The 16,198-nt window shown below is 34.3% G+C and overlaps 2 protein-coding genes across 5 annotated transcripts in view; one reads left to right on the top strand and one right to left on the bottom strand.

The window, feature by feature from the left end:
- The first annotated feature begins 10,878 nt into the window (after nt 1-10,878).
- On the top strand, nt 10,879-11,987 carry LOC123679682 (39S ribosomal protein L4, mitochondrial). The gene is made up of 3 exons (XM_045617087.1): nt 10,879-11,372; nt 11,430-11,697; nt 11,756-11,987. The coding sequence occupies exons 1-3, from the start codon at nt 11,000-11,002 to the stop codon at nt 11,973-11,975; spliced, it is 861 nt and encodes a 286-aa protein (XP_045473043.1). The 5' UTR covers nt 10,879-10,999; the 3' UTR covers nt 11,976-11,987.
- Nucleotides 11,988-12,579: 592 nt separating this feature from the next.
- Nucleotides 12,580-16,198, bottom strand: part of LOC123679680 (NF-kappa-B inhibitor cactus-like) — a 35,311-nt gene continuing 31,692 nt past the window's right edge. For all 4 annotated transcript variants that reach the window (XM_045617085.1, XM_045617084.1, XM_045617086.1 and 1 more), the window contains 2 exons: nt 13,643-13,971; nt 12,580-13,350 (listed from right to left, as the gene is read on the bottom strand). In XM_045617085.1, the coding sequence (XP_045473041.1) occupies nt 13,291-13,350; nt 13,643-13,971 (389 nt within the window). In that variant the 3' untranslated portion in view covers nt 12,580-13,290. The remainder of the gene's footprint in view (nt 13,351-13,642; nt 13,972-16,198) is intronic.

A 16,198-nucleotide genomic window follows, 5' to 3' on the forward strand; every position in this document is an offset into this window, starting at 1 on the left:
GCGCGATAGGTCTCCGTGTTTGGACTACTTCGTTTACGCGTGAAGCGATGAAAACATATTTAATTTTCCAGTGTTTTCTTTCGAAAGTTATCGTGGAAAATCTGAATTCGTTGAAATTATTTTATACGTAATTCTGCATGGTCTAGATGAAGTCGATACGTATCTTAACAGATCGTGAGAAGTTAAGGTTGTTTTAAATATTGCTTTCTAATTGAACGTATTTACAAATTTACTTTGTAAGTTACCGTCATAAACAGTTACCTTCTTTCTTCATCATTTATCCTGAGCGTAATATTACGAGAAGTTCAACTGATTTCTAATTTAAATATGCTGGAATGATTGGAATTATTGACAAAGAGAGTTTTCCTTGGACTTTTCTATTTCTTCTCAGCATGACAATATTGGAATCGCGGTTTGTATCCAGTAAAATTGAATGATTTTGATAATGAACGCATTGAGATGGTCTTCGAAAAAACAGTTGGACATATCGATCGATAATTTCAAAAAAAAAGGTTTTTCTCAACAAAAAAAATCATAAAGGAATATATAAGGATATGGAAGCAATACAATTAATTTGAATGATTATTGAAATAATATGTGAGCCAATTTGTGAGCAAAGTCCTATCGATATTGAATCTGTTACTGATATCTTAAGGCTCATACATCATCGTAATACACGCGTCTTCCGAAAATATTGCTCAGCGCTCTAAATCTATCAAGAGCAACAACGTGTTAATGATTCTGAGCAGTGTCTGAAGCTGTTTGAGTGCAATAAACCTGAATTTTTGCGTCGATATGTGACAATGGATGAAACATGGCTCCATCATTTCACTCCGGATTCCAATCGACAGTCAGCTGAATGGACTGCACAAGATGAACCGAATCCAAAGCGAGGAGAACCACAACAGTCAGCTGGCAAGGTTATGGCATCAGTATTCTGGGATGCGCAAGGTATAATATTCATTGCTTACCTCCAAAAGGGCCAGACCATCAACAGCGATTATTATATAGCGTTATCGGATCGTTTAAAGGATGAAATCGTTTAAAAACGATTATATTAATAAATAATAAATTATATTAAAGAATTAAATTATTAAAAAACGGCCCCATTTGGAGAAAAAAAGGTGCTGTTTCATCAAGACTCTACGCCGTGTAACAAATCAATGAAAACAATGCAAAATTGCATAAATTGGGTTTCGAATTGCTTTTGCATCCACCGTATTCGCCAGATCTGGCCCCCAGCGACTATTTCCTGTTCTCAGACCTCAAAAGAAAGCTCGCTGGAAAGAAATTTAGCACCAATGAAGAAGAAATCGCCGAAACTGAGGCCTATTTTGAAGCGAAACACAAATCGTACAACAAAAATGGTATCGAAAAGTTGGAAAATAGGTATGATCACTGTATCGCCCTCGGAGGCAACTATGTTGAATAATAAAATCGAATTTTGTTAAAAATGTGTTTTACTAGGGTAGACCGGGGACTTTTCGATTGGTGCCACTTAAATCGTCAATTTTCATATCTATAACCAAATGATTACTGATTTTTTTGGCCCGAAATTAGTGATATGGAATTGGAGCAGATGTGGTTCCAGAAAGATGCCGCAACAAGCCACACAACATGAACTGTTTAGGCTTTATTGCAAGAAAAATTCCCAGCACGCTTAATTTCCTGTTTCGGGGATGTGTATTGGCCACCAAGATCTTGCGACTTATCGCCTTTGGATTTTTTGTGGGGTTATGCGAATGATCGTGTTAAGGCCGATAATCCTCAGACTATTGACGATGTGAAAACCAATATACGTCAAGTTATTGGCAAGTTAATGGCAAGAATTACTTATATGTATATTGCAATAAAAATTTGATCATAATCTAAATTAAAGTGTGTTTTATAGACGTCCGCTTTCGGAACCACAAAATGGATAATCATTTATTTCGAAACAGATTTTCGAAGAAATCGATGAGACAAGCGACACTTATTGATCGAAATAAATAGTGATATTATACTTATAAATAATAATAAGTATCAGATCCTTTTATGTGAGAACAGATAATAAAGGTCACATCTAAATCAAAAAAGAACAACGCAATATCGTTAAATATAAATGGCGAGGAGGTACAATAAGGATTTTCCATTCGAACAGAGGTTTCTTTCAAAACATTCGTAATCGAATCGAGTGATATAAGTAATACTGAGAAAATGAATCCACGTATTATATTATATGTTTGTCGATACGGAAGTTCATTGTTTCAACATCAATCAAAGTGACAATCAAATTTTTATCTTCGAATCATTTTTAGATTTAGTTCTTTTTAGTATTTGTTCATCTATACTGGGTAAACCTACATTTGAGGTACAAACGAAAATGACAGATTCTTGAATCAATTTAAGAAAAGGAAGTCCTACAAACATGGGCACGCAAAGCCTTTGTTTTCGAGATACAGTTTTTTTCTCATAGCACCTTCCCTTCACAAGATATTCAACTTAAATTTGTCATAGTTATTCTAATTTAAAGTTTTACAAGGTGACTTTTTTTGGAACAGTGTCTGCTTCTTTTTTACACTACTTTTTTTCTGTGAACCACTGGTAGTTTAGAAATATGTAAGAAGAAACTTAGGTGCAGTCATACACTTTTTGGGCTTTGTCGTATATGCTTCAGATTTCCGATTTGTCGAAATCGGTAGCAGATGTAGCAAAACTACAAGAAATCAAAAAGTGTAGTACTGGACCAAAGTTGCTTTTTAAGTTTTTCTAACCTAGCAGTGGCCAACCAAAATAAAGTTCTGGAAGAAAGAAGCGGGCACTGTTCCAGAAACAATGTCATCCTGTAGATTTGCATTCAAAATTAGCTCATCACATCATGAAAATTTCAAATTGAAATATCTACATAGGCATACAACTTTGTTTCCACCGTTTTTTCCGAAATTCGAAGCTGTATTGTAAAAAACTGGTTATACATTTATGATTCAAAGTATTGTCCATCGCTGGCCACTACTTTCTCCCATCTTTCGGGCAGCGTACGAATCTCGCGTTGAAAAAACTGGTCATCTTTTGAAGCGATCCACGAATCGATCCAATTTTTTACTTCTTCTTTTGTATGGCGGCCGTTTATCTTTCAATGCTCGCTCAAACGCATTAATTGCGTTCGATAACAATCGCCTGTTATTGTTTCAGTCGGTTTTAACAACTCATAATACACTAGGCCGAGCACTAAATGCTGAGCATGATCTTGGAACCGCGAATATTCGGTTTGACCGTCGACGTGGAAGCATGGCCGGTATATCCCCATGATTTCTGCGCTTAGGATTATCGTAATGAACCAATTTTTCGTCTTCAGTCACAAGGCTATGCAGAGAAGCCTTGCAAGATGCTGTTCATAAGCAAACAAACGCCGTTCAACATCTCTCGACTTCAACTCGTACGACACCCAATTTCCTTGTTTCTGAATCATTCCCTTGACTTTCAGGAGTTTAGAAATGACTTGTTTCATCACTCCTTGTGATCCTGCCAATTCTTGTTGCGTTTGACACGAGTCTTGATCAAGTAATGTCTCCAATTCTGTAACTTCGAAAACTTTCTCTCTTTCACCCCCATTCTGATCTTCTACGTCAAAATCACCGTTCTTGAAGCGTTGAAACCACTTTCGGCACGTTCGTTCACTAATAGCGACCTTCTCATTGGAATTTGAGAGCATTCGATGAGCATCAGCCGCAATTTTTTCAATATTAAAGAAGAAAATTAAAACCTTCTGCAAATGACGAGAATTTGGCTCGTAAGTTGACATGTTTAATCGAGAATAACTTTATGATGCAGACACAAATCGACTAATATTTCGTTGGCGTTATGTTTACAAATACCTACGATTTATTTATTTAGACAACCACTATTGCAAAACGGCCATCTATTGCAAAACAGCGCATGCAAAGTTGTACACCTAATATCTTAAATTTTTGAGTTGAATATCTTATGAAGGGAAGGAAAAACTTGAAGAATATCAACCTTCAACACCCTGTATCTCGAAAACAAAGGGTTTGCTGGTCCATGTTTATAGGACTTCCTTTTCCTGAATTGAGTCAAGGAATCTTTCATTTTCGTTTGTACCTCCAATTCAGGAACACCCTGTAAACGTGAGTTATAGCAACCGCTTTAATTATATTAAGTTGACGCAGATTAAACAGATTTCGACAAAAGTTTCGCTAGATTTAGAACTAAAAGTACAAAAAATATTAGGGGTAAAGAATGTTCTCCGAAATATCAATTTTAACACACTTCTCAACATTTAATAAATAATGAAATCCAAACGTGTTTGTATGATGCAACTTAATCGAACAGTTCTACCGCAAAACTTTACCTTCTGCTGATAATCCTTGAGGTAATTATGTAATTCGGAATTAAACAACCAGAAGAAAGCTTTGTTAGCGAACTGTATTAATCAATATTGCCTGAATGTAGCAGGCTTTATTTTGTTGATACAGTTTGATAAGTAACCCCTTGATTTTTTATATTTTGATTTGAATAGAATAAAATTCAAAATTGTACTTTTCGTCGGCCTAAGTTAAACTTTCACATGATTTTCGGTTCTTCAACGTTCTTGAGCTCTGAATATCTGACAAATTATTGACAAACATTAGATCAATTCGAATTCTTCATGACGCAATTGGTGTATTGTAATATAATTGATCAAAATTTGTGGCGGACTTTATTCAACTTACCTAAATGATTTTTTTCTTTCCAGACGGCAAATCATTTGAATTAAAATTTCCAATTCAAAGAAAATTGTCTCACTCAAGTTCTGAAATGTCCGTTTTTGATGAAGGTCCTTTCTTCAAACAGATCGCCCTATAATTTCTTCAGCAATTACAAAAGCACATATAAAAAATTCCATGATGCCTTTTGTTATTTTATTATTTTTGTGGAATTTCCACATTAGGTACTCGTGTTAAAAACAAGATATTTCATGATTCCCAAAGAAGGAATGTTATTGACATTTTTCAAATCAGCGCAAACAATATTAATAACCTTCAGATAATATCCAAATCTTATAACGATTCCAGGAAGTCCTTCCTATGTTGTCTGAATAGCTAATTTTTACAATTAGAAAGGATTATTCAAACTGAAGCATAACATTAGAGTCACATAATAGTATATTCTGAAACAAGTTGCAGAATGGGCTCCTATTCCAACACGAATGCGAAATTCGAAAACGAGCGACGAAGGAGCGAGTTTTCGAACGCAATAGTGTTGGAATTGCCTAATGCAACGAGTATTAGACGATATTTTCTCTATTTCAGTTAAGCTTTGTGAAATATTGTCGAAATTCAATGAAAAATTCAAATTATACATCCTAGTGACTTTTGTTTTGTATCTTGGCAGTTGGTGTGACTGTTACGAAAATTGACAGATTACGGAATTGAATTTGAATCGTACGTTTTGAATTTTTAAATAATTTGAAATTACGCATCAAATTCATGAATGTGTGACGAAATCGATATAACACCATTTAACACTATATCCAAATTACACATTATGTTGTCAATTATTGACGTTTGTTGAAATTTGATTGGAAGGCAGTGGACAACCACAAAACGAAAAATATAACTGAAAACGATGCTATAATTAGTTCATTACAGCACTGTTTTTAGAACTGTAATGATCTCATTAAGATACGGGAATAAAGAAAATTCATTTTGAAACTGAAACCTGAAACGCTGAGAGGGGTTAACATATAATAATGGAATATGAATATTCCATCTAATGAACTTGTATAGGTAAAACATGATTTTTCCCCAGAATATAGATTTCTAATTGGTGAGAAATGAAAGTATACAGGGTGTTTCCTAATTGAATGTCAATATTTATGGGGGTGATTTTTGGGCCCATTTAAAGAAAAAACTTCATATGAACATATGTCCTGAACGTCTTACCTTTTGAGATACAGGGTGGTAAAGTTTTAAAAAATAAATCATTTTTTATTAATATCTACAATACCACTTCAGATATTTCAATGAAATTTGTCATACATGTACTATAAATCAAGACACATTTTTTGTTTAATTACCACCAGTGGCGAGGAAAAACACAATAGTCAGCTGGCAAAGTTATGGCGTAAGTATTCTAGGATGCGCAAGGTATAATATTCATTGATTACCTCCAAAAGGGCCAGATCATCAACAGCGATTATTATATAGCGTTATTGGATTTTTTAAAGCATGAAATCGTTAAAAAACGGCCCCATTTGAAGAAAAAGAGGTGCTATTTCATCAAGACAATGCGCCGTGTCACAAATCAATGAAAACAATGGCAAAAATGAATGAATTGGGCTTCAAATTGCTTCTGCATCCACCGTATTCGCCAGATCTGGCCCCCAGCGACTTTTTCCTGTTCTCAGACCTTGAAAGAATGCTCGCTGGAAAGAAATTTAGCGCTAATGAAGAAGTAATCGCCGAAACTGAGGCATATTTTGAAGCGAAAGACAAATCGTACTACAAAAATGGTATCGAAAAGTTGTAAGATCGCTATAATCGCTGTATCGCCCTCGAAGGCAACAATGTCGAATAATAAAATCGAATTTTGCCAAAAAAATGTGTTTTACTATGGTAGACCGGGAAATTTTCAATTGGCTTGTTATGTAAAATATTTTAAGAAAAGGAAAACAAGCGATTTTATTTGTTGACGAAATTTTCATGATTTACATTTAAAAAAAAACACAAGTGGGAATTATAACTTCAAAACTAATTGCAATAAAAACAAGTGTTAACACCAACGGATTCTACTGGAAAAAGTAATAGAAAGTTTTTGTTTCATGTTTATAGCGCCACTAATAAAGCAGTTATAAGAACTTTTCATTTCACGCCATTTTACAATTTTCTCTTATAGCTTGAAAACAGTTGAATTTACGAGGTTGCGGTTTTCACCAAATCAATTCTGTCAAAAATCAAGCCCGAAAATGTGCCATCAATTTCTTTCTAGCTCAAAGGCATTCAGAGATACCCTCACTAGACTACGAATTTCGGACACACTATACATTCGATGAAATATACTAGTGGAATAAATTAAAGGATCAAAATAAAGTTCTGTTCTGTTATTGATAAAAATGCAGAAAAAAAAAACTTTAAAATTTAATTTCTTCGTTTTGTTGGAGATTATGAAGATTTGAATCGAAAATCGTGATCCTTTCATTTTTTGAAAATTAGATCGGATGAAAAAAAAACCGTTCCAGGGATTGAATTGAAATTCTCTGGGATTTTTGTGGTGATAACTGTAAAACGCATACTCAACATTGATGGTTTTTTCGATATTTTCAATTCAGCGCTTGATTATCCAAAAAGCCTCCAAAAGTCCTTTTTTTATCAACTTTTCAAATTAATGTAGAGAACGAAGAGAATTTTTTCCGAGAATACCATAGCTAATTCTTGCAGAGAATTCATTCAAGATTTCAAAATATCCCCTAAATTTTCTGTGCAAACATTGATTGGTGAAATATTGATGGTTAAAGACAAAAAGGTCCTTTTTAATTCAAAGTTCGATATTTCAGAGAGAAATGCTCGTATCGAAATTTCGAAAAAAGGATATTGAAGCTAAATGAACAAGTTATCTCATCCATATAGTGGTTTAGTTTGAAAAAAAATTTCCAAGTCTGTAGGCCAAAAATAAAAACTGAAAAAACTTCACAAAATTTTAGACACTGTATTCATTAGGATTGAGCGGTACACGTTGCTTGAAAAATGTTTTCATCATGAGATCTCTAAACTATAAGCTTCAAGCTTCACAAAGCTTTTTTTCCAAATTGAGATACGACCATTGTTATCGAAAATACAGCCATTTGAAAAACCGCTAAAAATTTCGAATTTTATTTCGATCCTTCAATTTATTCCCCTAGTGAATTTAAAATCCGATAATTCTATCCCAACCCCTCTCACCGTCAAATAAAAACATATAAGGAAAAACAACAATAAAATTCACTTACAGATAAGCAAATAATCGAAAACACAACAAAATTTATTACGAGACGCAGTTTCACTCGATCAAGCGCTTGAAGGGTTACTTCTGCGATGCTCTTGGCCCGTTTAGAACCACCTGGAAGCCACAACGCACAATAATAAACGATGAGGCTTCGAGAACGAAATAGGAATCGTACCACCATGTTTTCTCGTGCTCTTTTCAACTGGGAATTTCCAAGATGAAATGTGCGGCATTATATGCATAGGAAGGGTCAAACCATTGTTTTATGTCAAATCAGCGTGTTTTATGCGTACGTCTCTCTGAGTAATGGATGGATTTTTAGGGTAATTTAAACGCCTTTGTTCGACGCTGTTCCAATTTGAATTGCGAAACTTGGAGGTTTACGAGATTTATGCGATCGTTTGACGTATTTGATTTGGTGCAGTTTTTGGGTCGCTGAACCGCATGAACCTGGGAAGTACGAATCGTTGATACCATTTCACCAGGTCCGTAGTTTAGGCTGGAACTGATCTAGGTGGTTGTTTCGTTCGTATCTGATTTCTTGCTGGGATACAACTCGAACTGAAGGGTGTTTTTTTTTTGAGCTATAGAACTTTAAATTGCAATAAAACAACGATGGATTATTCGATTGACATGAATATTATTTATCCGCAAGATAATCTTGTGGCATTACATTTTGAATATGATTTCTTGCATATGACCGCCACGACTGGCTCGGATGTAGTCCAATCTGGACGTCCAATTTTCGATGACTTTTTCCAACATTTGTGGCCGTATATCGGCAATAACACGGCGAATGTTGTCTTCCAAATGGTCAAGGGTTTGTGGCTTATCCGCATAGACCAATGACTTTACATAGCCCCACAGAAAGTAGTCTAGCGGTGTTAAATCACAAGATCTTGGAGGCCAATTCACAGGTCCAAAACGTGAAATTAGGCGGTCACCAAACGTGTCTTTCAATAAATCGATTGTGGCACGAGCTGTGTGACATGTTACGCCGTCTTGTTGGAAGGACAGCTCCTGGACATCATGGTTGTTCAATTCAGGAATGAAAAAGTTAGTAATCATGGCTCTATACCGATACCATTGACTGAAACGTTCTGGCCATCATCGTTTTTGAAGAAGTACGGACCAATGATTCCACCAGTCCATAAAGCGCACCAAGCAGTCAGTTTTTCTGGATGTAACGGTGTTTCGACATACTCTTGATGATTAGCTTCACTCCAAATGCGGCAGTTTTGTTTGTTGACGTAGCCATTCAATCAGAAGTGCGCTTCATCGCTAAACAAAATAAAATGGACGTAGTGCGCGATACGTATTCCGCACAGAACCATTATTTTCGAAATAAAATTGCACTATTTGCAAGCGTTGTTCAGGCGTGAGTCTATTCATGATGAATTGCCAAACCAAACTGAGAATAAATCACTTGACAGCTGTTAAATCGGTCGAAGGGGCACAAATGAAGTTCAAGATCGACGTCTAAGACTTATGGTCATTAGAGACCGATTTGCGACAACTCAATCTTTGGCTGATGTGTGGTTAGGAGAACAAGGCCATTCTGTAACTGTCCGAACGGTTTGTCGGATGTTTCTTGTAGTTTTATCGTATCTGTCACCGATTTCGAGAAAAAAATTCAAACAATTCTCCATAGTAATCTTCAGGAAAATCCAATTATAAAGATTCAGTTAGTAAGCTGTGATGAATAAATTAATTATAAGTTTTGGTACTTACCCAATTTGTTGCGAAGATTAATAAAGATTCGATGAACTGGTCTGTTATAATCATCACGAAATAATAAGACTACAAGAAAAACCTTGTATCTTGAAAATATAGGACCTTTTTCCTGAAATTATCCATGCAATTTCTTATTTTTCTTTTCACCTCAAATTCAGGAATACCCTATATCTATCTGAAAAATGCCGACTGAAGTAAAAGGTATTTCCAATGAAAGATTTCGTTTTGATATCGCAAACAACATGAGTATATCTTAAGATATCAATTAATTACAATTCATGAAATGTCAAGTTCATAGATCTGTAATCTGTGGTCAAATTTTTAGTTATTGAAACATCGAATTACATATAGGTATAGTTCCTTTCTGTGTCTTCTGGAAGTCACATAGAAATTTCGTGTTTTTCCTTATTTCAAGTTCTTGCCTAAAAGCCCCCTCATAAGAAGAATTGACTGAAAGAATAAAAAATATAGGCTGTTATTTAAAAATCTTCAGTTTTGACGAATTTGAGTTGTCCAAGTTCATGATCTTCTCATAAACACCCTTTTTTGGTCTAAACCGCAGTCTTATAATAATACGTATTAGCTGAATCGAAAATTAAAAAGGTTCTCTCCACCAAGCTTGGAATTTTCATATTCAAATGTAAATTTTCGTCTCAATCGAATCTGCAGTTTAGAAATGAACAGAAATACACAATTTCGAACAACCATATATTTACGGACCCTACCCTGAAAATTTCAGGTTTCTACTTTCTAGCTATTTTCGATCGAGAGTTATCGTGTTTACGACCGGTTGACCGGACATTCTTGAATTCGTCATCGTAGTGAATCGAACCTTATCATTTGAGACCAATCCTTGCTAAAAAGTGAAAAATAACAGGAATTATGACGAAATTATAGAGCAAATGCTCAAGTATGAGAGAAGCATTAAGTCAAAAGTTTTTAAAGCGCTCATTTATTCATTTCTGGATTATATGTGTACATTTCCAAAAGTAAAATTAGAATTTCAGGGTGGTTGAATTTTTTTCCTCAATTCCAATGAATACCTCAAATTGCATTTCTCACAAATAAAGGGAAACCAAACATAAGTCTGCGCTGCGATGTGGAAAATTTGAATGAATGTTCCTCTTTTGAACTACGAGCCACAGACAAATCTTTCTGATCGTGTGCCATCTGTCAATTTGTCAATAAAATAGGTTAAATGTCGAATATTCTAACCCTAATTTAGTGATCAACACATTCATGAGAATGAAATAACTACAAAGATTGCTATAAAAAATCGCAGTATCTTTGTAATTTTCAATTAAAAATGTACAGATTCGTCCATCGAATACGGCAAGCCTTGCCTTTGTCGAGATCACTAACAACAGAAACTGTTCATGAAACCAGTGCAGACAAGATAAACGAATCAAATGAAACTGTCTCTGCAAATAAGAAATCATGGGTATCTCCTCCTAAATATCAAGACCCTTGTCAAGTATGGGTCGAAAATCTCGATACAATAGATGAAAAGAAATTAGAAATAATTGAACTTCACCCAGAGATTTTTGCTACGAATCCTAGAATCGATATGGTTCAGGAGAATGTGAGATGGCAAACTCTATATCGTTATGTGAGTTATGCACACACAAAATCAAGATTCGAGGTGAGGGGAGGAGGTAGAAAGCCTTGGCCCCAAAAAGGTGAATACGTCTAATTGTATCTGATCATTCAAATCTGAATACTTCTTTCGTTTTCAGGAATGGGTAGAGCTAGACATGGTTCTATAAGAAGTCCCCTATTTAAAGGAGGTGGAGTGGTTCATGGACCTAAGGCTCCTAATCCTCATTTTTATATGTTAGATTATTACAAACGAGTTAACGGTTTAACTTCCATGTTATCTATAAAATTAGCTCAAGATGACCTTCATATCGTGGATGACATTGAAATTCCTACAGAAGATCCTAAATATATTACGGAACTAATTAAAAGCAGATGCTGGGGTCCCTCCGTTCTCATAATTGATGAGTAAATATTTCAGATTTTTTAAATGAGTAAAACGAGTCAACAAATGTTATGATTTCAGAGTCGATCTCATGCCAAGGAATATAACGGTAGCAACGGACCAAATATACCATGTCAATTTGATGCCGGTTTATGGTTTGAATGTGTATTCAATGCTTAAACATGATACTCTTGTAATCAGCAAGCCTGCAGTTGAACTGATAGAAAACAAACTACTATCTATCCTTTACAGAAATAATTCTTTGCAATTAACGAAGAAATTTGTTTTGAGTCAAACATAAATGAAATAAAATGAAAAGAAAGTAATTTTTTTTTTGAAATTTCATGCACCTTCAAGTTTCTGTTTTATTCTGTCCAATAATAAAAGTGAAAATAGGTAATTTTACTTTCGAAGAAAAAAATGTAAAATAAATAATAATAAAACAAAATTTGACTTTTGTTAATGATAATAATTAATTAATTTGAATGAATTATTAGACTAAGTGGTTAGCACGAAATCGTAGATTAATTAATCAAGAATTAATTCAACTTGTTTAAATGTTAACGTTTTTAGTATAATCATTTTATCTTTTTAGAATTCCTTGTGGTCTTAAAATTTTTTTTTGGAAAAATTAATTAAATTCAAATCCCAATCTAATCGATAATATATTTAAAAAAAAACAATAAAAATTGAGTGAAAAGTTACTCCTCATTTGTATAATAGCTGCTACTGAATATTTTATTTCTTTATTCACATATTCTCTATAATTTATTCAACTTGTTAAATTCATCAAATGAGAAAAACCTCAAAGTAGTCATGCTAACATTTTTTCTCAGTCCGTTATATTTCAAGAGGAAGGCCTAATAATTGAAAATTAAGCATTAAAATCCATTAAAAAACAGAAATAGTAGGTTTGTACAATTTGTAAAATTTATTTGGTAACAATAAACTTTCAAATATAAAAAAATTTGGCTTGTTTCATACATATATATTACATAAGCAGTTCATTAAAACATTGAACTTCTCAGAAAAAAAAATCAGGAACACATCTTTCCTTACATTGTGGTGACTAAAAAAAAGAACTGTTTTTATTCATAAAATAGAAAAGTCTTTTTTTATCACAGCTTGAGTTTGAAATGGAAGTGAACATTTGGCTACAGTTGAGGGCAGTTTAACATGAATTCGTTTCATATCTTTTTTTTTTTTAAATATTTTAATGAATAGAAAACTAATAATAAAATAAATACAGGAACATGGTAATTCAACTATTAAATTATGCAAGAACAAATAAATCAAGGAACTCAAAACTACAAAGCATATCAAGTTGTCGACTATTTTACAAATATCGTTCTTTAAAAATACTTCCATTTCATCTTCCTCGCGCTTTCTGTATTTTCTTTCAAAATATTCATTCTCAGAAGTAATGATGGATAGTAATTTTCTTCAATACGCCTCTGCCTCATAGCATTCCATTTCACAAAGAATTTCCGAGTCCTTTGAGTTTCTTGCAGAATTCTTCAATCACAGTAAAAGATATTTGGCAATCTTTTTCCACTTCTTTGAGGTAGATTCATCAATTTGATGAATTATCAAATTTGGAACCTCTTCTATATATATTATGCATAACCATTCAGTAGCGTGTTGTGTGCATAAAGGTGGCTATTTTGTGGTAGAATCTGCAAACAAAAGAAAAATTATTTAATGATGGCAATGAATATCAGCAACTTATTCAAATTTGGTTATAATACATATAGAGTTTTCCAATAAGAGGTGCATTTTAACAATTTCAAAGCGTTGTTGAAGTATATATCGTTCCAATTTTAGTAATGGCGTAGTTTCTTCTTGTCAAATGTCAAAACATGACAGCTTCAAAAGTGACAGCTGTCCAGATGGCGGGCTTTTCAAAACGAAAACTCTCATCGAAAAATCCTTTAAAATGATGAATAAAAGGTTAGATTTCATGCTTACCTCACTATCGCAGTCTTCCATGTCTTCATCTTCGCTAGAATAAGGTGAAGCAGCCCCTCTCAATAACAGAGTTCTACTCAATCCTTTGTTGATTGGTAAACCTAGCTGTAGAACTGATTTGCCAGCATATGTTGTCACATCAGCCTCCAAATTGCTACATTCACTCAGTAAAAAGTACGCTAGTTTCTCCATTTTGTTCTGGATGGCGAAATGCAAGATTGTGTAGCCACCTCGGCCCTCTCTGGCATTTATGTTAGCTCCACATCTCATGAACAGCCTAAGGATGTCTATGTGGCAGTGAACGGCTGCTATGTGAGAGCAAGTCTGACCTGAAACAAAGAAAAAACAATATTAAGTGACGATCCAACAGATTTTTTTGAAAGATTTGTGACGCGAGTTGATTGGAATCTGTAGTGAGTTTTTGCTTGCCCGAGAGATGGCGTCGCGGGCTACGCATCTCTGGGAAGATAGAAACCGCTTGGCATAATATAGTCTAACCGTTTTACGGAGAATATGGATGGTGTGTAAGGCAGGGAATACTGAAGGACTTATTTTTGATTTCATTAGTGTATCAAAGAACCTATTGTCGTGATCCAGGGATTTCAAATTGATTTTCTTTTAACTCTAACAACATTATCACGTCCGATAGCAGTGATCGATTTTATATAATTATGTGTTGCACATTTAATAGATTGTATATTCCAGTAAGCAATTGCCTGTGAAAATCCGGGGCCTGTTTTGTACCTTCTAAAGGTGCCAAAGTCAACCGGTAAACGTTCAGAAAACCCAGAAGCATTCTTTTCCATTTATGAACTGGTCGTATATCTAGGTAGTATACGCTTAGTTGGGAATCCCTATTAGTAATTATACTGATATTTGGAGGTTTTTCTTGGGTATCTTCGACGAGAATCATTTCGTTTAGACAGGATGTGGTATTAAATGCTTTAGTCATTTTACAATTCCTCTCAGCGGCAATTTTAAATGGCTTAGAAACCTTGACTGGTTATTCCTCATTTCTCGATTCTTTCACTATCATTTACGAATATATAACGATGACTTCATAATTTCGTTGATTCGTTTCAAGTTATTTATTTATTTTTTTTTTTGGATATTATAATTGTTTCGATTCGTTGTGCAGAGAATATTCTTTTTTCTGTTCTCCTGATTCCGTCGGTGTGGATATTTTATTGACTTTGCAATTTAAAAAAAAAAAAAATGAAATTTGAATTTTTAACTTTATGTTCACGAAGAGGTGGTTTTGATTGGAAGAATACAGGGCGTTTCTTAATTAGGAATACAAACGAAAATGACAGATTCCTCGAATCATTAATAGTATATTCTGAAACAAGTTGCAGAATGGGCTCCTATTCCAACACGAATGCGAAATGAGTGTTGCAATTGTCTTCTGCAACGAGTATTAGACGATATTTTCTCTATTTCAGTCAAGTTTTGTGAAATATTGTCGAAATTCAATGAAAAATTTAGATTATATATCCTAGTGACTTTTGTATTGTATCTTTGCAGTTGGTGTGACTGTTACAAACATTGACAGATAACGGAATTTGAATATGAATCGTATGTTTCGAATTTCGAAATAATTTACAATTACGCATTAAATTCGTTAGTTATGTCTTACGAAATCAATTTAAAACCACCTGAATTAAAAGAAATTGCGAATAAGGTTGCAAATCAAACGACATCCAAATTATATTGACAATTATTGACGTTTGTTGAAATTTGATAGGCTTGGAACTCAGTATAGACAACCACAAACCGAAAAATATTACTGAAAACGATGCTGTAATGAGTTCATTACAGCACTGTTTTTAGAACTGTAATGAACTCATTACGATACTGAAATAGAGAAGTTATTGAATTGGAAGCTTTTTATTTCATCATCTAGTTGTGATAACGCCCAGTGAAGAAAATTATCATCGGATTTCTCGTGAAATTTGGGATGTCAGCAATCACGACGAACACATAATAGGACAAGGCAAATTCCAAGGATTTCACAGAGGTTTTTAACCATTGTATTTTCTGAATGATTCACGTGATCCGTACCCACTATCTGTGACCTACCTACAGCATATAATGGATTTTCCGATTCTATTGAATAAGCGTCAGATTGGAACCTTATGAGATACTACAGTTCTCAACGTAGGAAATGCATAAGTCTGCTGAGACTTGGCTCCAAAACGGTACATCGAAAGCGCCTCACAAAATCGATTGGGGAATTCCCAAGAGGCACTGACTTATTACCCATTAAATGAATAATAACGAAGATATTTTGTGGCTTTTCCACATGCTTTGTCGGCGGAGCAGAGAATCAGCAAGCTGTTGTTAATAAGAACGCTGGAAATACCGAGCCCAAGTATTTTCGTACGGACATTGGCCAAAATACCAAATACGAATTTAGAACGGATCTATATTTTAAACCCTCATTCATGAGACTATTTGGGCTATCAATCAAAAGTAGCAGAATGGGAATGTCGCTGAACGCTTACACAATATCCAAAAATAAAATACAGGAATCTGATTTCAATTCATAGAGTAATA

The sequence above is a fragment of the Harmonia axyridis genome, chromosome 5 (assembly GCF_914767665.1).
Source record: "Harmonia axyridis chromosome 5, icHarAxyr1.1, whole genome shotgun sequence".
Lineage (NCBI taxonomy): Eukaryota > Metazoa > Arthropoda > Insecta > Coleoptera > Coccinellidae > Harmonia > Harmonia axyridis.

Excerpts from the sequence above, each read along its gene's own strand:
- LOC123679682 (XM_045617087.1), top strand. The coding sequence starts at position 11,000 with ATGTACAGATTCGTCCATCGAATACGGCAAGCCTTGCCTTTGTCGAGA. Across the intron at positions 11,373-11,429 it reads AAAGCCTTGGCCCCAAAAAG|GAATGGGTAGAGCTAGACAT; the intron begins GTGAATACGTCT and ends TTTCGTTTTCAG. Across the intron at positions 11,698-11,755 it reads TCCGTTCTCATAATTGATGA|AGTCGATCTCATGCCAAGGA; the intron begins GTAAATATTTCA and ends TTATGATTTCAG.